Source organism: Panulirus ornatus, chromosome 8 (genome assembly GCF_036320965.1).
Source record: "Panulirus ornatus isolate Po-2019 chromosome 8, ASM3632096v1, whole genome shotgun sequence".
Taxonomy (NCBI): domain Eukaryota; kingdom Metazoa; phylum Arthropoda; class Malacostraca; order Decapoda; family Palinuridae; genus Panulirus; species Panulirus ornatus.
The window spans coordinates 16,799,801-16,820,893 of record NC_092231.1 but is presented as its reverse complement, the minus strand read 5'-3'; the positions used below and the strand labels follow the sequence as shown (position 1 = coordinate 16,820,893).

Below are 21,093 nucleotides of genomic sequence, written 5' to 3'. Positions count from 1 at the left end.
AGAAAAGAAGAGAGAATGTTGGGGTGAAGAGAGTGGTGAGAGTAAGTGAGCTTGGGAAGGAGACTTGTGTGAGGAAGTACCAGGAGAGACTGAGTACAGAATGGAAAAAGGTGAGAACAAAGGAGGTAAGGGGAGTGGGGGAGGAATGGGATGTATTTAGGGAAGCAATGATGGTCTGCACAAAAGATGCTTGTGGCATGAGAAGCGTGGGAGGTGGGCATATTAGAAAGGGCAGTGAGCGGTGGGATGAAGAAGTAAGATTATTAGTGAAAGAGAAGCGAGAGGCATTTGGACGATTTTTGCAGGGAAATAATGCAAATGAGTGGGAGATGTATAAAAGAAAGAGGCAGGAGGTCAAGAGAAAGGTGCAAGAGGTGAAAAAGAGGGCAAATGAGAGTTGGGGTGAAAGAGTATCATTAAATTTTAGGGAGAATAAAAAGATGTTTTGGAAGGAGGTAAATAAAAAGCGTAAGACATGGGAACCAATGGGAACATCAGTGAAGGGGGCTAATGGGAGGTGATAACAAGTAGTGGTGATGTGAGAAGGAGATGGAGTGAGTATTTTGAAGGTTTGTTGAATGTGTTTGATGATAAAGTGGCAGATATAGGGTGTTTTGGGCGAGGTGGTGTGCAAAGTGAGAGGGTTAGGGAAAATGATTTGGTAAACAGAGAAGAGGTAGTAAAAGCTTTGTGAAAGTTGAAAGCCGGCAAGGCAGCAGGTTTGGATGGTATTGCAGTGGAATTTATTAAAAAAGGGGGTGACTGTATTGTTGACTGGTTGGTAAGGTTATTTAATGTATGTATGACTCACGGTGAGGTGCCTGAGGATTGGCAGAATGCTTGCATAGTGCCATTGTACAAAGGCAAAGGGGACAAAGGTGAGTGCTCAAATTACAGAGGTATAAGTTTGTTGAGTATTCCTGGGAAATTATATGGGAGGGTATTGATTGAGAGGGTGAAGGCATCTACAGAGCATCAGATTGGGGAAGAGCAGTGTGGCTTCAGAAGTGGTAGAGGATGTGTGGATCAGGTGTTTGCTTTGAAGAATGTTTGTGAGAAATACTTAGAAAAGCAAATGGATTTGTATGTAGCATTTATGGATCTGGAGAAGGCATATGATAGAGTTGATAGAGATGCTCTGTGGAAGGTATTAAGAATATATGGTGTGGGAGGCAAGTTGTTAGAAGCAGTGAAAAGTTTTTATCGAGGATGTAAGGTATGTGTATGTGTAGGAAGAGAGGAAAGTGATTGGTTCTCAGTGAATGTAGGTTTGCGGCAGGGGTGTGTGATGTCTCCATGGTTGTTTAATTTGTTTATGGATGGGGTTGTTAGGGAGGTGAATGCAAGAGTTTTGGAAAGGGGGTCAAGTATGCAGTCTGTTGGGGATGAGAGAGCTTGGAAAGTGAGTCAGTTGTTGTTCGCTGATGATACAGCGCTGGTGGCTGATTCATGTGAGAAACTGCAGAAGCTGGTGACTGAGTTTGGTAAAGTGTGTGAAAGAAGAAAGTTGAGAGTAAATGTGAATAAGAGCAAGGTTATTAGGTACAGTAGGGTTGAGGGTCAAGTCAATTGGGAGGTAAGTTTGAATGGAGAAAAACTGGAGGAAGTGAAGTGTATTAGATATCTGGGAGTGGATCTGGCAGCGGATGGAACCATGGAAGCGGAAGTGAGTCATAGGGTGGGGGAGGGGGCAAAAATTCTGGGAGCGTTGAAGAATGTGTGGAAGTCGAGAACTTTATCTTGGAAAGCAAAAATGGGTATGTTTGAAGCTGCCTCACACCACATGTTGTCCTCAAGCTTCTCATTTCCGGCGCATCCGCCCTCCTGCGCGCAGCTCTGCCCGTGGCCCGTGCCTCGCAACCATGCAATGTTGTTGTGTATATATATATATATATATATATATATATATATATATAGATAGGCGGGCAAGGAATAGAGTGAATTGGATCGATGTGGTATACCGGGGTCGACGTGCTGTCAATGGATTGAACCAGGGCATGTGAAGCTTCTGGGGTAAACCATGGAAAGTTCTGTGGGGCCTGGATGTGGAAAGGGAGCTGTGGTTTCGGGCATTATTACATGACAGCTAGAGACTGAGTGTGAATGAATGGGGCCTTTGTCGTCTTTTCCTAGCGCTACCTCGCACACATGAAGGGGGAGGGGGATGTTATTCCATGTGTGGCGAGGTGGCGATGGGGATAAATAAAGGCAGACAGTATGAATTATGTACATGTGTATATACGTATATGTCTGTGTGTGTATATATATGAGTACATTGAGATGTATTGGTATGTATATTTGCGTGTGTGGACGTGTATGTATATACATGTGTATGTGGGTGGGTTGGGCCATTTCTTTCGTCTGTTTCATTGCGCTACCTCGCAAACGTGGGAGACAGTGACAAAGCAAATAAATATTGAAGGAATAGTGGTTCCAACAATGTTGTATGGTTGCGAGGCGTGGGCTATGGATAGAGTTGTGCGCAGGAGGGTGGATGTGCTGGAAATGAGATGTTTGAGGACAATATGTGGTGTGAGGTGGTTTGATCGATTAAATAATAATAGTGTAAGAGAGATGTGAGGTAATAAAAAGAGTGTGGTTGAGAGAGCAGAAGAGGGTGTTTTGAAATGGTTTGGTCACATGGAGAGAATGAGTGAGGAGAGATTGACAAAGAAGATATATGTGTCAGAGAAGGAGGGAATGAGGAGAAGTGGGAGACCAAATTGGAGGTGGAAGGATGGAGTGAAAAAAATCCTGAGTGATCGGGGCCTGAACATGCAGGAGGGTGAAAGGCGTGCAAGGAATAGAGTGAATTGGAACGATGTGGTATACTGGGGATGATGTGCAATCAATGGATTGAACCAGGGCATGTGAAGCATCTGGGGTAAACCATGTGGAAAGGGAGTTGTGGTTTCGGTGCATTATTAAATGACAGCTAGAGACTGAGTGTGAACGAATGTGGCCTTTATTGTCTTTTCCTAGTGCTACCGTGCACACATGAGGGGAGAGGGGGTTGTTATTTTATGTGTGGTGGGGTGGCGATGGGAATTAATAAGGGCAGGCAGTATGAATTATGTACATGTGTATATATGTATATGTTTGTTTGTGTATATATATGTATACCTTGAGATGTATAGGTACGTATATTTGCGTGTGTGGACGTGTATGTATATACATGTGTATGTGGGTGGGTTGGGCCATTCTTTCATCTGTTTCCTTGCGCTACTTCGCTAACGCGGGAGACAGTGATAAAGCAAAATAAATAAATATAAATATAAATAAAAAAAGATAGGCATTCATCATGATGAGCTAGTTCCCAAACCTCTTACATAACTGATCAAAAGATCTTAAAATGCACTGAAACATCTCTACTCATATTCAGTTACTGTGGTTGCAGAACTAAAATAGTAGGATTTTTATGGACAGGAATTTACAATATTAAAGAAGGCAAAAAGAAACTGTAAATCTGATGTGCTCATTTGAACTGTATGTTTAATCTACAAGTTGCAAAGAACATCTATGACGTAATTGTTTAATCTACAAGTTGTAAAGAGCATCTATGGTGTAATTTGTCTGATATACCTGATAGTTCCAGCTAGCATTGCTTCTTCTCCCTCCATGCCAACTATGCAAGTGTTTGTAGACCTTACTCTTAGAGGAAGAATGGTTATATGAAAAGGGAAAGACAAAAGAAGGAAGAGAATTCCAGAGCTTAGCTGGCTAGTCTTCACACAAAAGCTGTCGGAAGCAGCAGCCCAATGTATGCCTCAGTTCTAAACCTTAGGGATGGGGACACATGCAGACAATTCATGAGAAAAACGACCAAAATAATGCCTACTGAAGAGAAAGAGAGAGAGAGAGAGAGTAGCAAAATCGTTGCATACAGGAAGGGAGGGTTACAGAGAGAGAATATCAGGAGAATTAATAAGATGGATGGCATTTAGCAGAGTTAATAGAGAGGTGGAGGATAAGCCACCCTAGATGTGTGAGTAGTTTTCCATACTTGGACGAATAAAACCCCTGCAGATGTGAAACAGCTGCTCACAATAAAAATAATTCCATGGGATTTCCAAGAAAGAGGAGAGGATATGGTTATGACTATTGTGTTTATATTATTACAGGGTTGAATTTTGGTGTTCTGAAATTGAACAGAGGGACTAAATGATCCTTAGAAAGAGATATAGGGAAAAACTGCAATTTAACACTATTAAATTTTACATGCTTTCCCACTCCAAAATGCTGCATAGGTCTTGAGAGAGGAAATATGATCAGCACGAGATAGAGAATAAGTGTTAAAGGGAGAAGAGGAAAAGTGAATTGAACTGTGTTGTAAAAAGGAATCAACTGCATAAGTAAGAAGTAGAAGAGAGAATATCATTTATTATGAGAATAAAGATAGTGGGTGATAGGGCAGAACCCTGAGGAACCCTACTGTTGATAGGATAGGAGGAGGAAGTCACTCCATCAATGGCTACTACAAAGGAATGGCCTGATAGGAAACTATGCATTAAAAAATAGAGAAGCAGTGAAATCAAAGAAAGTGTGTTTAGAAAGCAAAGACTAATGCCACATCCTGTTGATTGCTTTGGAGATGTTGAGGGCTTCAACAAAAGTTTCACCAAAATCACTGAGAAACAAGGACCAGAGCCTACCAGTACTTTTAGCTGTGTGAAATCCATAAGTTATCTGAACAAAGGGATTTTCAGTGTTTGAGAAAGTGAGAGTTTCAAAGATTTTTGAGACAGCAGAAGTGAAAGCAGTGGAGCAATTACTGGAGGGAGAGTTTCAAAGATTTTGGAGACAGCAGAGGTGAAAGTGATGGAGCAAGGCATACTTCCAAGTGTAGAAGAAAGTCTGGGTTTTTAGACAGAGGCAAAATAGGTGAGCAAAGATTGTTGCTAGCTCAGAGGCACGCCCCCTAGGAACCTAAGAGGATATGCCATCTGAGCCATATGAATTGTCCACCTGGATCTGGAAGAATACTTGAAGACCCTGTGCAAGGAGAATGTAGGAGATGGCACAGGTTCAGAGGGGCAGAAGATTAGAATCAGAATCACCCAAAGTAGAGTCAGAATAAAACAAGGTACCAAAAAAGTAGCCTTCTCAGTTAGAGTTAGCAACAGACTGATCAGGTCAGAAAAGAGAAAAAGTTTAATTATTATTTTCTTTTATTTTTGCAGTTGGAGGCTCCAGTGATGGACGTCCAAAAGTAAATACACATCAAGGCTGGGCTTTAATAGAAATATAAATAGGTTAATGAAAAGCAAAAAGAAGAGGCAAGGAAATAAATAGGTTAATGAAAAGCAAAAAGAAGAGGCAAGGAAAAGTATTTTTTAACAAATATTGGAGGAAGAGAAAATCTCTCTCTTAAAAAGTGCATGGTCAGAGTTCTGCAGCTCTGAGGTGTAGTGAAATAAACGGTTATCAAAACGGCCCACTCTTATGATGCCCACAGCCACACAATAATCATTTCATACAGCAGCTTGCCAAGTACTTTGTGGTCTAGCAGTGGGTGCATACAAGCAGCCAGCTCTTGGGAGCAAAAACTGGAGTGATACATATAGGAGAGGGAAAGTGAATGAACATTGTGGCATAGGGCAAATAGGTCAAGTTTTGAAGCCAACCTCAACTCTGTCAAGTAAGGGGTTCGAACCATCCCAGGTGTGAAAGCAGTAGTTCATACAAGGATGGATCAGTCCTCTGTATAAAAGGAGCAACTGTTTGGAATGTTGGGTTTCCGAGATGGTGGATGTTACAGTGATACCAAGTGTGTTCAGTGAGTCAAGAGATGGGATTACAGAACCGTCAAAGGAGCAAGGAAGGTTGTGGGGAATTTTCAATGGTGAAATGCTGAGAAACTTACTTGGAAAAAGAGGCATTAAACTTAACCAGGTTTTATCTACCCCACTGACATATCTTGTTTACATGTGAATTTACTGAAGTAGTTGTGTCAAGACAAGATGCAGAATGATTGAGGAAGATGGGCATAATTGAAGGACGTGGATGAATGCAGTATTGAATTGTCAGCTTATCAGTGCATTCAGTTATTTGCAGAAAAAAAAGATTGTTGACAAAAGGAGGAAAATATAAGAGACAGGATAGAAACCTTGAGGGATACTGCGGTTGATGGAGAAAGAGGGAGAGGCTGATCCACCAATAACCGTGGGGAGAGATCAACTGGAGTGGAAGCTAGATAATAAAGGAGCAAGGCAAACAGAGGGAAGCCAAAAGAGTGGGCACTGAGAGATGAGACCTCAATGCCACATCCTGTCAAAAGCTTTGGATATATCAAGAGCAATTTCATAGGATTCCCAAATTCTTTCAGACATTTGTAAGATATGAAAGAATATCACCAGTGGATCTCACCTTAAGGAAGCCATACAGATGATCAAAGAAAAGATTGTGCAATTCAAATGTCTGAGGATATGGGAGATGAGGAGGGATTCAAAGACTCAAAATAGTACATGTCAAAGTAACAGGACGATAGAAGGAGGAGTTAGAACAGTCAGCCTTCTTAGGGATGGGATGTACTAATGTATACTTCCAAGAAGAGAGAAAAGTTGTGAGTTTTATACAGAATTGGAACATATGAACATGCAGAAGTGCATGTTTAGAGGCACACTTTCAGTACATGAGGATGGGTGCCATTAAGTCTATAAGCCTTGCTTGTGCTGAGGGAGAGAAGCCTTCTTTGGAAGGGTTGAAAGGAGATTATGGCAAGGTGAATAGGATTAGTAACAGGAGCTTCAGGGCAAAAAGGAACATTAGCATCATCCAAGGTAGAATTAGAGGAGAAACAAGAACCAAAGAGAGTTGCTGTGTCTGCAGGCATTACAGCTAGAGTACCATCAGAACAGAAAAGTAAAATAGAGCAATGGAAGTTGTTAGTGAGGCCTGTAGCCAAAGACCAAAAAGATCATCAGTGGATGTACAGAGGTTATCATATTTCCTTTTAATAAAGGGATGTTTTGCCTCTTGGATAACATACAAATGCTCCCTGACTTATGATGGTTCGAATTATGACTTTTTGACTTTACGATGTTGCAATAGCAATACACATTCAGTAGAAACCATACTTCGAATTTTGATCTTTTCCAGGGCTAGCAATAAATGGTACATTACTCTCTCATAATGCTGTGGCTAAGCTATGATGTTTAGTTGGTTAGATGTACAGCATTAAATGTATTTTCAACTTACCATGGGTTTACCAGAACGTAACCCAAACAGAAGTTGAGGAGCATCTGTACTTCCAATGATTACAGGCAGTGATTAATGCTGAATGTGGAATGGAGGACAAAAAGTTTCACTAAGCCTGATATGCCTGATCCCTTGCCTGAATGGCCTCAGAACAAGAAGAGGCCGTCTTGGAGGAAGAGGGGATAAACACTTCCATTTTCATAACAGTAGGCTCTACTATGCATTTGGCAGAGACAGAAGCAGTACTACATGAGACAATAATTTACCAAAAGAAAGTCAGAAAAGAATGATTGAAAGTGACCACAGTCAGCTTCGTTGAGGTTTTGGAGATGCTTTTGGTTTAGGACCAAAAAGATTCATCAACAGAAGAAGAGGTTAAGTCAGCACACTTTCTTTTTAATGAAAGAATTCTTAGCTCTTTGAAGAACAGCTTTGCAATGATTTCAATCAAAAATGAAAGCTGGGTGGGTTTCTGGGGAAGAGAAGAGTTTCACTGTTTGGTATGCACCATCTCTGATGTGACATGCATCAAAGTAGGAGCAACCAAACAACTGAGGAGGAAAAGACTTAGAGGACGATAGGATGTAAGCCTCCATCCCAGCTACAATAACCTCTGCTGTGTGTTCAGAACAAAACAAGACATGGCAACCTTAGAAGAAGTATCCATCCTTGGGGGGAGTCAATGAAGATGACCACTGAGCTCTCCCAAAGTGCTAAATTTAACATTTTCAGAGTGGGATAGAGGATGAGCATGCCCAACTGGAAGTAGTAGAAATCAAATTGTGGGCAAAGTACCGTAAGAGGTTAGAAATGGCATGTGTGTAGTGGGAGGATTCAGAGGTAAAAGTGATAAAGTGTGTTTGAAGAGTGGACATGATGACTGGGAACTCGGGTAGGGTGTCTGATTAATTGTTCCACATTGTTTCGGTGGGAAAAAGAAAAGGCTTCCGCTCCACTAAGACTGTCCCAGTTAGAACTCAACCAATCCTTGTGGTATGCAATTAAATCCCTCGCACAGAGGGTCTCTATGTATAAGAGATGTGATAAAAAAAATAAATTCTGACTAACTGCAAAAATGCACATTATTACTAATTCATCATTGCCTTCAACAAAGCTCTCTTATCCTATTGTTTTATCTTATAATATTTATATTGAGAAAAAAATTATACAGGATCATTAGCCTCACATTTCCATATCACAATCCTCGTGTTTTACTTACATTTCATATGTACCAGGGCAAAGGAAAGGGTGGAGTGCACATGCCCTATGTATCCCCTTAACTGGCCTCACCTTTGTATACAATAAATTTTCCAAAAATTAATTTGAAGGATATTACTTTTATATGATTTTCATGTTTAGGTATCCATGACATCAATAAGTAAGGTCGTACTTTCTTGATTTCCACTTTTTTCTATGAACACTTGTCTTGACATAAACCCAAGTTTGGATAATGTAGAAATTTTTAAAATATATTTTGCAAACGTTTATCATACCTGTTCCATGAATAGTAGTGAAATCCGCTCAAACATCTGGTTGCCATTGAGAGCTGTAACAGCCATATACAGGAAGAGGCCATCAAGCACAGCTGTGGGGATGTAGGCCAGTGGAAACGGTAAAAGAAAGATAGACAGCCCAATGAGGATATTGGAGAAAAGTCCAGTTAGTCGAGTCTCGCGCACTTTCACAATTCTGTTGAAATTCACATCCTGTCAGTTACATTGGTTCATGTGAAAATTCATATTTATGATTTTCTTTTAAATACATACATAGCACAGCTCTGTTGAAGACAATTATATCACCCTACCTTCAAGTTTCAGAAATGAGAGTACATATGATGAAACAATGGTGATAAAAAGAAACACTCCATGAGGATGCAAGAGATAGCCTCAGTGATCCCTGTTTGCAAGCCTGGGATTTGTATCACAAATTCATCATGCAAAACACTGGAGAAAGTTTGCTCTAAAGATGGAAATTCCTGTGATGTAATATATGGCAATATGATTTTTGAGGGAAAACTCATTACATCATCATTATATGCAGCATATAAGAATATGAAATTGATGAGAGGGATATATTATCTACTATGTTAGAGAGCAGCTTAGGAAGAGAATGTGCCTTGCTGTCCAGGAACAGACTTAACTACGTATACATTTTTCTTCTTTTTTTTTTCATACTATTCGCCATTTCCCGCGATAGCGAGGTAGCGTTGAGAACAGAGGACTGGGCCTTTCAGGGAATATCCTCACCTGGCCCCCTTCTCTGTTCCTTCTTTTGGAAAATTAAAAAAAAAAAAAAAAAGTGAATAAATCTATAAGAGTTTAGTTGAGGTATCCACTCATTGCCTTTCAACAGACTTTTCAGGTTAGCCTATCAAAAGTCAACTGGCCTTTCTCACTGCTGCCTCATTCTGTAAATCTGCAAATAAAAAGTGGTCATCTACACTTAAGTCCAGGACTTTATTTAGAGTACAATATCCTTATTTTACTGATGGAATTCCTATCGAATATGTCTTTTCCTAAAACAAACTCTTAGCAGAAGACAATATTGTATTACGAACACTATTTCAATTGCTCAAAGACAAACATATTAAGGTCTGGACAATGTATACACATCCTTTGCAAAAAAATGAAAAATAAATGTATAAAATAAAAACACTAAATCCGACTTACTGTTTATTTTCAGCTTTATGTTTAGGAACTCCAAGAGAATGTGAATTTCAAAACTGGTGTTGATCATTTTTAATTAAAACCTTTACATACAATTATGAATTTATAGGCATATCAACAAATTGTACAATAGATAATAATTGATGAAGCAAGAAAGAACAGAATCCCATAAAATTAAAAAAGTTATTAACTTCTGAGAAGTCCTGGAAAAAGGAACATAAATGATGTACTGACAGAGACAGGAATCTGTGAAAAACGGAAATAGCTGAAATATTATTTGATTTGGCCGAGGTGAAATCCCAGCTGAATGTGGAAAAACATCCCAACATCAGAAAGAACAAATAAACAAAGCTCTGAGCTGGGTAGTACCCAATCATTGTTGAAAATGTAGGTATGATTTTGGAAGACAAGGAAGGATTTGCAAAGAAACTGGAGTAAACAAGTCAGCTTGTAAACATGTGTCATGAAGATGTGGAAGTTATCTATTCAAAAATAATAAGAGGAATGGTTTTATGAAAAGTCAGAAAAAGGCTGAGAATAATGTAATCAAAAAAAGAGGTAATTAGAAGAATGATGGTGGGATGTCTGATCACTATCTTGTGGAGGCAAAGGTGAGGATTTATAGAGGTTGCATCTTCTAGAAACTGAAATATAAGAAGGGGAGGGTTTCCAGCCCCCACTCCTGCCCCCTTTATTCACTTTCTTCAACACGCAGGGAATACATGGATAATATTTTTTCTCCCCTATCCCTATCCCCTGTAATGTTTTCATTATACATAAATGATATACTTCATGATGTGATTTCAGGCTGCTTTTGAATGTTTATAGATAATGCAAAAAGTAAAAATGATCAGGTAAATTAAATGTTTCAATACAGATTTTCTTTGAAAAGGGAGATGCCCCACATGTGGGGAAAAAAAAAAGACTCTTTACAGAATATCTGTATCATACTTCATTGAACAATATGCCCCCAAAAGTAGCATACTTTCCTCCATATTGATTTTGGAAGGTACCAAACCGACAAATGGCAAGCCATAGTGTAGTGGCAAGGATTTTCATCATCTTTTTTATAACCGTATATAAACTTTTTTTTTGGAAGGTAGAATTTTTTTTCTATATACACCTAAACATATTGCACACTTTATGGTTTATTATACAAGTATGATTATATATATATTATTTTTATTATTTTTTTTTTTATGTTACTTTATCGCTGTCTCCCGCGTAGGGCAAATGAGAGTTGGGGTGAGAGAGTATCATTAAAATTTTAGGGAGAATAAAAAGATGTTCTGGAAGGAGGTAAATAAAGTGCGTAAGACAAGGGAGCAAATGGGAACTTCAGTGAAGGGCGCAAATGGGGAGGTGATAACAATTAGTGGTGATGTGAGAAGGAGATGGAGTGAGTATTTTGAAGGTCTGTTGAATGTGTTTGATGATAGAGTGGCAGATATAGGGTGTTTTGGTCGAGGTGGTGTGCAAAGTGAGAGGGTTAGGGAAAATGATTTGGTAAACAGAGAAGAGGTAGTAAAAGCTTTGCGGAAGATGAAAGCTGGCAAGGCAGCAGGTTTGGATGGTATTGCAGTGGAATTTATTAAAAAAGGGGGTGACTGTATCGTTGACTGATTGGTAAGGTTATTTAATGTATGTATGACTCATGGTGAGGTGCCTGAGGATTGGCGGAATGCATGCATAGTGCCATTGTACAAAGGCAAAGGGGATAAGAGTGAGTGCTCAAATTACAGAGGTATAAGTTTGTTGAGTATTCCTGGTAAATTATATGGGAGGGTATTGACTGAGAGGGTGAAGGCATGTACAGAGCATCAGATTGGGGAAGAGCAGTGTGGTTTCAGATGTGGTAGAGGATGTGTGGATCAGGTGTTTGCTTTGAAGAATGTATGTGAGAAATACTTAGAAAAGCAAATGGATTGGTATGTAGCATTTATGGATCTGGAGAAGGCATATGATAGAGTTGATAGAGATGCTCTGTGGAAGGTATTAAGAATATATGGTGTGGGAGGCAAGTTGTTAGAAGCAGTGAAAAGTTTTTATCGAGGATGTAAGGCATGTGTACGTGTAGGAAGAGAGGAAAGTGATTGGTTCTCAGTGAATGTAGGTTTGCGGCAGGGGTGTGTGATGTCTCCATGGTTGTTTAATTTGTTTATGGATGGGGTTGTTAGGGAGGTGAATGCAAAAGTTTTGGAAAGAGGGGCAAGTATGAAGTCTGTTGTGGATGAGAGAGCTTGGGAAGTGAGTCAGTTGTTGTTCGCTGATGATACAGCGCTGGTGGCTGATTCATGTGAGAAACTGCAGAAGCTGGTGACTGAGTTTGGTAAAGTGTGTGAAAGAAGAAAGTTAAGAGTAAATGTGAATAAGAGCAAGGTTATTAGGTACAGTAGGGTTGAGGGTCAAGTCAATTGGGAGGTAAGTTTGAATGGAGAAAAACTTGAGGAAGTAAAGTGTTTTAGATATCTGGGAGTGGATCTGTCAGCGGATGGAACCATGGAAGCGGAAGTGAATCATAGGGTGGGGGAGGGGGCGAAAATCCTGGGAGCCTTGAAGAATGTGTGGAAGTCGAGAACATTATCTCGGAAAGCAAAAATGGGTATGTTTGAAGGAATAGTGGTTCCAACAATGTTGTATGGTTGCGAGGCGTGGGCTATGGATAGAGTTGTGCGCAGGAGGGTGGATGTGCTGGAAATGAGATGTTTGAGGACAATGTGTGGTGTGAGGTGGTTTGATCAAGTAAGTAATGTAAGGGTAAGAGAGGTGTGGAAATAAAAAGAGCGTGGTTGAGAGAGCAGAAGAGGGTGTTTTGAAATGGTTTGAGCACATAGAGAGAATGAGTGAGGAAAGATTGACCAAGAGGATATATGTGTTGGAGGTGGAGGGAACGAGGAGAAGTGGGAGACCAAATTGGAGGTGGAAAGAGGGAGTGAAAAAGATTTTGTGTGATCGGGGCCTGAACATGCAGAAGGGTGAAAGGAGGGCAAGGAATAGAGTGAATTGGATGGATGTGGTATACCGGGGTTGACGTGCTGTCAGTGGATTGAATCAGGCCATGTGAAGCGTCTGGGGTAAACCATGGAAAGTTGTGTGGGGCCTGGATGTGGAAAGGGAGCTGTGGTTTCGGGCATTATTGCTTGACAGCTAGAGATTGAGTGTGAACAAATGGGGCCTTTGTTGTCTTTTCCTAGTGCTACCTCGCACACATGAGGGGGGAGGGGGATGGTATTCCATGTGTGGCGAGGTGGCGATGGGAATGAATAAAGGCAGACTGTGAATTGTGTGCATGGGTATATATGTATGTGTCTGTGTGTGTATATATATGTGTACATTGAGATGTATAGGTATGTATATTTGCGTGTGTGGACGTGTATGTACATACATTGTGTATGGGGGTGGGCTGGGCCATTTCTTTCACCTGTTTCCTTGCGCTACCTCGCATACGTGGGAGACAGCGACAAAGCAAAATAATAAAAATAAAATATATATACATTATCTCGGAAAGCAAAAATGGGTATGTTTGAAGGAATAGTGCTTCCAACAATGTTGTATGGTTGCGAGGCGTGGGCTATGGATAGAGTTGTGCGCAGGAGGGAGGATGTGCTGGAAACGAGATGTTTGAGGACAATGTGTGGTGTGAGGTGGTTTGATCAAGTAAGTAATGTAAGGGTAAGAGAGATGTGTGAAAATAAAAAGAGTGTGGTTGAGAGAGCAGAAGAGGGTGTTTTGAAATGGTTTGGGCACATGGAGAGAATGAGTGAGGAAAGATTGACAAAGAGGATATATGTGTCGGAGGTGGAGGGAACGAGAAGTGGGAGACCAAATTGGAGGTGGAAAGATGGAGTGAAAAAGATTTTGAGTGATCGGGGCCTGAACATGCAGGAGGGTGAAAGGCGGGCAAGGAATAGAGTGAATTGGATCGATGTGGTATACTGGGGTTGACTTGCTGTCAGTGGATTGAATCAGGGCATGTGAAGCGTCTGGGGTAAACCATGGAAAGTTGTGTGGGGCCTGGATGTGGAAAGGGAGCTGAGGTTTTGGGCATTATTGCATGACAGCTAGAGACTGAGTGTGAACGAATGGGGCCTTTGTTGTCTTTTCCTAGCGCTACCTCGCACACAAGAGGGGGGAGGGGGATGGTATTCCATGTGTAGCGAGGTGGCGATGGGAATGAATAAAGGCAGACAGCGTGAATTGTGTGAATGGGTATATATGTATGTGTTTCTGTGTGTATATATATGTGTACATTGAGATGTATAGGTATGTATATTTGCGTGTGTGGACGTGTATGTATATACATGTATATGGGGGTGGGTTGGGCCATTTCTTTCGTCTGTTTCCTTGCGCTACCTCGCAAACGCGGGAGACAGCAACAAAGCAAAATAAATATAAAAATATATATATATATATATTTTTTTTTCATACTATTCGCTATTTCCCGCGATAGCGAGGTAGCGTTAAGAACAGAGGACTGGGCCTTTGAGGGAATATCCTCACCTGGACCTCTTCTCTGTTACTTCTTTTGGAAAAAAAAAAAAAAACGAGAGGGGAGGATTTCCAGCCCCCTGCTCCCTTCCCTTTTAGTCGCCTTCTACGACACGCAGGGAATACGTGGGAAGTATTCTTTCTCCCCTATCCCCGGGGAATATATATATATATATATATATATAGTAAGTGAGTAAGAGTAAGTGAGCTTGGGAAGGAGACCTGTGTGGGGAAGTACCAGGAGAGACTGTGTACAGAATGGAAAAAGGTGAGAACAATGGAAGTAAGGGGAGTGGGGGAGGAATGGGATGTATTTAGGGAATCAGTGATGGATTGCGCAAAAGATGCTTGTGGCATGAGAAGAGTGGGAGGTGGGCTGTTTAGAAAGGGTAGTGAGTGGTGGGATGAAGAAGTAAGAGTATTAGTGAAAGAGAAGAGAGAGGCATTTGGACGATTTTTGCAGGGAAAAAATGCAATTGAGTGGGAGAAGTATAAAAGAAAGAGACAGGAGGTCAAGAGAAAGGTGCAAGAGGTGAAAGAAAGGGCAAATGAGAGTTGGGGTGAGAGACTATCAGTAAATTTTAGGGAGAATAAAAAGATGTTCTGGAAGGAGGTAAATAGGGTGCGTAAGACAAGGGAGCAAATGGGAACTTCAGTGAAGGGCGTAAATGGGGAGGTGATAACAAGTAGCGGTGATGTGAGAAGGAGATGGAATGAGTATTTTGAAGGTTTGTTGAATGTGTCTGATGACAGAGTGGCAGATATAGGGTGTTTTGGTCGAGGTGGTGTGCAAAGTGAGAGGGTTAGGGAAAATGATTTGGTAAACAGAGAAGAGGTAGTAAAAGCTTTGCGGAGATTGAAAGCCGGCAAGGCAGCAGGTTTGGATGGTATTGCAGTGGAATTTATTAAAAAAGGGGGTGACTGTATTGTTGACTGGTTGGTAAGGTTATTTAATGTATGTATGACTCATGGTGAGGTGCCTGAGGATTGGCGGAATGCGTGCATAGTGCCATTGTACAAAGGCAAAGGGGATAAGAGTGAGTGCTCAAATTACAGAGGTATAAGTTTGTTGAGTATTCCTGGTAAATTATATGGGAGGGTATTGATTGAGAGGGTGAAGGCATGTACAGAGCATCAGATTGGGGAAGAGCAGTGCGGTTTCAGAAGTGGTAGAGGATGTGTGGATCAGGTGTTTGCTTTGAAGAATGTATGTGAGAAATACTTAGAAAAGCAAATGGATTTGTATGTAGCATTTATGGATCTGGAGAAGGCATATGATAGACTTGATAGAGATGCTCTTTGGAAGGTATTAAGAATATATGGTGTGGGAGGCAAGTTGTTAGAAGCAGTGAAAAGTTTTTATCGAGGATGTAAGGCATGTGTACGTGTAGGAAGAGAGGAAAGTGATTGGTTCTCAGTGAATGTAGGTTTGCGGCAGGGGTGTGTGATGTCTCCATGGTTGTTTAATTTGTTTATGGATGGGGTTGTTAGGGAGGTAAATGCAAGAGTCCTGGAAAGAGGGGCAAGTATGAAGTCTGTTGGGGATGAGAGAGCTTGGGAAGTGAGTCAGTTGTTGTTCGCTGATGATACAGCGCTGGTGGCTGATTCATGTGAGAAACTGCAGAAGCTGGTGACTGAGTTTGGTAAAGTGTGTGGAAGAAGAAAGTTAAGAGTAAATGTGAATAAGAGCAAGGTTATTAGGTACAGTAGGGGTGAGGGTCAAGTCAATTGGGAGGTGAGTTTGAATGGAGAAAAACTGGAGGAAGTGAAGTGTTTTAGATATCTGGGAGTGGATCTGTCAGCGGATGGAACCATGGAAGCGGAAGTGGATCATAGGGTGGGGGAGGGGGCGAAAATTTTGGGAGCCTTGAAAAATGTGTGGAAGTCGAGAACATTATCTCGGAAAGCAAAAATGGGTATGTTTGAAGGAATAGTGGTACCAACAATGTTGTATGGTTGCGAGGCGTGGGCTATGGATAGAGATGTGCGCAGGAGGATGGATGTGCTGGAAATGAGATGTTTGAGGAAAATGTGTGGTGTGAGGTGGTTTGATCGAGTAAGTAACGTAAGGGTAAGAGAGATGTGTGGAAATAAAAAGAGCGTGGTTGAGAGAGCAGAAGAGGGTGTTTTGAAATGGTTTGGGCACATGGAGAGAATGAGTGAGGAGAGATTGACCAAGAGGATATATGTGTCGGAGGTGGAGGGAACGAGGAGAAGAGGGAGACCAAATTGGAGGTGGAAAGATGGAGTGAAAAAGATTTTGTGTGATCGGGGCCTGAACATGCAGGAGGGTGAAAGGAGGGCAAGGAATAGAGTGAATTGGAGCGATGTGGTATACAGGGGTTGACGTGCTGTCAGTGGATTGAATCAAGGCATGTGAAGCGTCTGGGGTAAACCATGGAAAGCTGTGTAGGTATGTATATTTGCGTGTGTGGACGTGTGTATGTACATGTGTATGGGGGGGGGGTTGGGCCATTTCTTTCGTCTGTTTCCTTGCGCTACCTCGCAAACGCGGGAGACAGCGACAAAGTATAAAAAAAAAAAAAAAAAAAAAAAAAATATATATATATATATATATATATATATATATATATATATATATATATATATATATATATATATATATATATATATATATGAGAGTTGGGGTGAGAGAGTATCATTAAATTTTAGGGAGAATAAAAAGATGTTCTGGAAGGAGGTAAATAAAGTGCGTAAGACAAGGGAGCAAATGGGAACTTCAGTGAAGGGCGCAAATGGGGAGGTGATAACAAGTAGTGGTGATGTGAGAAGGAGATGAAGTGAGTATTTTGAAGGTTTGTTGAATGTGTTTGATGATAGAGTGGCAGATATAGGGTGTTTTGGTCGAGGTGGTGTGCAAAGTGAGAGGGTTAGGGAAAATGATTTGGTAAACAGAGAAGAGGTAGTGAAAGCTGTGCGGAAGATGAAAGCCGGCAAGGCAGCAGGTTTGGATGGTATTGCAGTGGAATTTATTAAAAAAGGGGGTGACTGTGTAGTTGACTGGTTGGTAAGGTTATTTAATGTATGTATGACTCATGGTGAGGTGCCTGAGGATTGGCGGAATGCGTGCATAGTGCCATTGTACAAAGGCAAAGGGGATAAGAGTGAGTGCTCAAATTACAGAGGTATAAGTTTGTTGAGTATTCCTGGTAAATTATATGGGAGGGTATTGACTGAGAGGGTGAAGGCATGTACAGAGCATCAGAATGGGGAAGAGCAGTGTGGTTTCAGAAGTGGTAAAGGATGTGTGGATCAGGTGTTTGCTTTGAAGAATGTATGTGAGAAATACTTAGAAAAGCAAATGGATTTGTATGTAGCATTTATGGATCTGGAGAAGGCATATGATAGAGTTGATAGAGATGCTCTGTGGAAGGTATTAAGAATATATAGTGTGGGAGGAAAGTTGTTAGAAGCAGTGAAAAGTTTTTATCGAGGATGTAAGGCATGTGTACGGGTAGGAAGAGAGGAAAGTGATTGGTTCTCAGTGAATGTAGGTTTGCGGCAGGGGTGTGTGATGTCTCCGTGGTTGTTTAATTTGTTTATGGATGGGGTTGTTAGGGAGGTAAATGCAAGAGTTTTGGAAAGAGGGGCAAGTATGAAGTCTGTTGGGGATGAGAGAGCTTGGGAAGTGAGTCAGTTGTTGTTCGCTGATGATACAGCGCTGGTGGCTGATTCATGTGAGAAACTGCAGAAGCTGGTGACTGAGTTTGGTAAAGTGTGTGGAAGAAGAAAGTTAAGAGTAAATGTGAATAAGAGCAAGGTTATTAGGTATAGTAGGGTTGAGGGTCAAGTCAATTGGGAGGTGAGTTTGAATGGAGAAAAACTGGAGGAAGTGAAGTGTTTTAGATATCTGGGAGTGGATCTGTCAGCGGATGGAACCATGGAAGCGGAAGTGGATCATAGGGTGGGGGAGGGGGCGAAAATTCTGGGGGCCTTGAAGAATGTGTGGAAGTCGAGAACATTATCTCGGAAAGTAAAAATGGGTATGTTTGAAGGAATAGGGGTTCCAACAATGTTGTATGGTTGCGAGGCGTACTGTTAACATATTTTCTTTAAATGTTTTACATATTATATGCATTTAATATGCATCAATTACATACTTATCACTTACAAAAAAAGGCATTATTTATATGAATTTATGAAAAATAAACCTTAATCTCTGATGAAATATATAATACAGAGTTTTTTCTTTAGCTCTAAAAACTGCTTATAGCTGTGACTGTTTGTCGCACTTTCTGACATGATGACCAGTTACACCTTCTTCCATGGTTTAGGAGAGATTGTCGTTCATTTTTTTCTTCTAGCTGTGTTGTTAGGTTCTTGGTGGCATCTATGGATAAGATTTGGAATCATACATCAGCTGGGAATTTAAACAATGGCATGAACATTTAGACTCATGATTGTAATTACCTATTTGTAATAAATGTGGAGAAAGTTTTATGCTCATGGGGCCCATCTCTTAAACATTCTCCACTATAATACAACCTCTCAGATATAAGTATACTCTCTGAATTAACCATGTTCTTAGTTAATCTGTTCCTTTTATCCAACACTCGTATGCTATAAATGCATTTCTTTATGTCCTTTTTCGATACGTTTCATACTTAACTTCATTTTATGTCTTCTGGTTGCTCAACTGCTACATCCCTATAAGAACTATTCTGTGTCCATATTGTTGATCTCTTTTAGAAACTTGGATTGTAATCAGGTCACCCTCTCAGTCTTCTCTCTTCCAAGGTGGGTGAATCTAAAGCTTTCAGCCTTTTCCTGTAACTTTGCTCACATAATGCTGGTAACATCTTTGTTGCCCTCCAGTGGACTTTCACTATGAGCTCTTTGTGTTTCTTTAGGTGCAATGACCAAATCTGAGAAGCCTAATTTAGTTGTAGCTTTATATAGGATATGAATGGCCTACTACATATTTCCTTTGGCATTATATTGAATATGAATGGCTTACTAAATATTTCCTTCATCGAAAACTTTAAAGATATTTTGATATTTGCCAATAGAGAGTTTGTCTACTTAACTATTCTCCTTTTATAGGACAATGGAGAGAGATATGAGATGATGTTGACTTTAGGCCTAAGTCCTTCTCATACATACTAAAGCATTATTTCCTGCATTATTAATGATAATTTCATTAAGGTTGTCATTTGCTTTTTTCAAACTCACTACTTTACTTTTGCTTGGCTAGAATTTTATCAACCATGTTTCGGACCAACTTTGGAGTCTGATTATGTCTCCTTGTAAGCTGATGCAATCATCCTCACTTTTTCACTTCCCTTATGACTTTTGCATCATCTGCAAACATATTCAGGTAGAATTCCATACCTTAAGGCATATCATTAACACAGATCAAGAAGGATAAGGGTCCAAGAACAGAATCCTGAGGCACTGATAGTCTTCTCAAACTATTTGAAAAAGGCTTTGCAAACGTGTGTCCTTTGTTTCCTTTCACTGAAATAATCTTATATCCATAGTAAGAGTTTCCCCCTAGAAACAGTCAGTCCACCCAGTTTTCCCTAAGAGGTTAGTTACACACGACTCCTTTCCCTAAAAGCATGCTGTCTTTCGCTAAGTAAATTTCTCCTAAACAGAAAGTCATCCACTTGCTTTCTAATGATCTTTCCCAAAACTTTAGACATTACATTTGTTAGAATGAAGAGTAGAAGTTAAAAAAAGATGCTACAAAACCATTTGAATGGAGCCATTAATGGAGTATGGACTTTAATGCAGATAAATGTCCTGTAATAGAATTTTGAGAATGTAGCATAAGACCTATTTACGAATATAAGATGTGGGAACAGATAAAGTGGAAAAAGAGCTGGGCACAATTATATATTCTCAAGTTATTACCAGAAGACCATATCACCAAGACAGCTACAAATATTTATAGATGATCGGCCGACATGAAGATATGGTACGTATACTGCAAGAAATATATGAAGTAGATAAAAGTACAGAGAACAGCCACCCTTCAGGTATCTACCTTAAACAAATCTAACTTAAGAGGAAAGACTTTAAGAACTAGACCTTCCAACCTTCATAATAAAAAGTTATATGATAGTACTGCTTAATTGTGTGAAAGGACCAGGAAAAGCATATAAAGTGCAATAGGTAACATAATATGTAATACCTGCAAAGAGGAGGGCAAGGGATCATAGCTATAGCTTGCATTAAACAAAGGGGAGAAAAAGTATGAGGAAATTCAGTTTCTCAGACACGAGTATTTGAAGAGTGGGATTCATTACCAGAAGATTTATGTGCTAAAAGCATTCATGATTTTAAAGAAAAATGCAATAAAGTAATAAAAGGCAGGACATTATGTGTATTGCTTAATCCTGCAGAACAAACACACACATCCTATGTCCTAATAGTAATCATAAGTAAGGCACATTTGATAACCACATAAAATACTTAAAAAATACCAGAAAAAAACTGGGTAATAGAGTACTTTTAAAGGCATACTACAGACATAAAGTCATTCAGAGAAAGGGTAGAAAAATTAAATTTTTATACATTCACACTATTATAAAAATCTCAGTAAGTGACATTACTGCATAATGAGAATCACCCAACATCGTGAAGGATTTCACTGAAAGCAACTGGTCAAAAAGCACAATAGATGGCAATGAAAAAAGGAAAAACAAAGAAAATGGAGATACCTAAGAAATGGTTGTCTTCACAAATACCCACCATTTCCAGGTCATACATGTAATCA

At 40.2% G+C, this 21,093-nt stretch overlaps 1 protein-coding gene across 1 annotated transcript in view; it reads right to left on the bottom strand.

The window, feature by feature from the left end:
- Positions 1–21,093, bottom strand: part of LOC139749848 (solute carrier family 4 member 11-like) — an 898,465-nt gene that overhangs the window by 16,330 nt on the left and 861,042 nt on the right. The window contains exon 15 of the mRNA XM_071664173.1: positions 8,691–8,886. Coding sequence (XP_071520274.1) covers positions 8,691–8,886 — 196 coding nt within the window. The remainder of the gene's footprint in view (positions 1–8,690; positions 8,887–21,093) is intronic.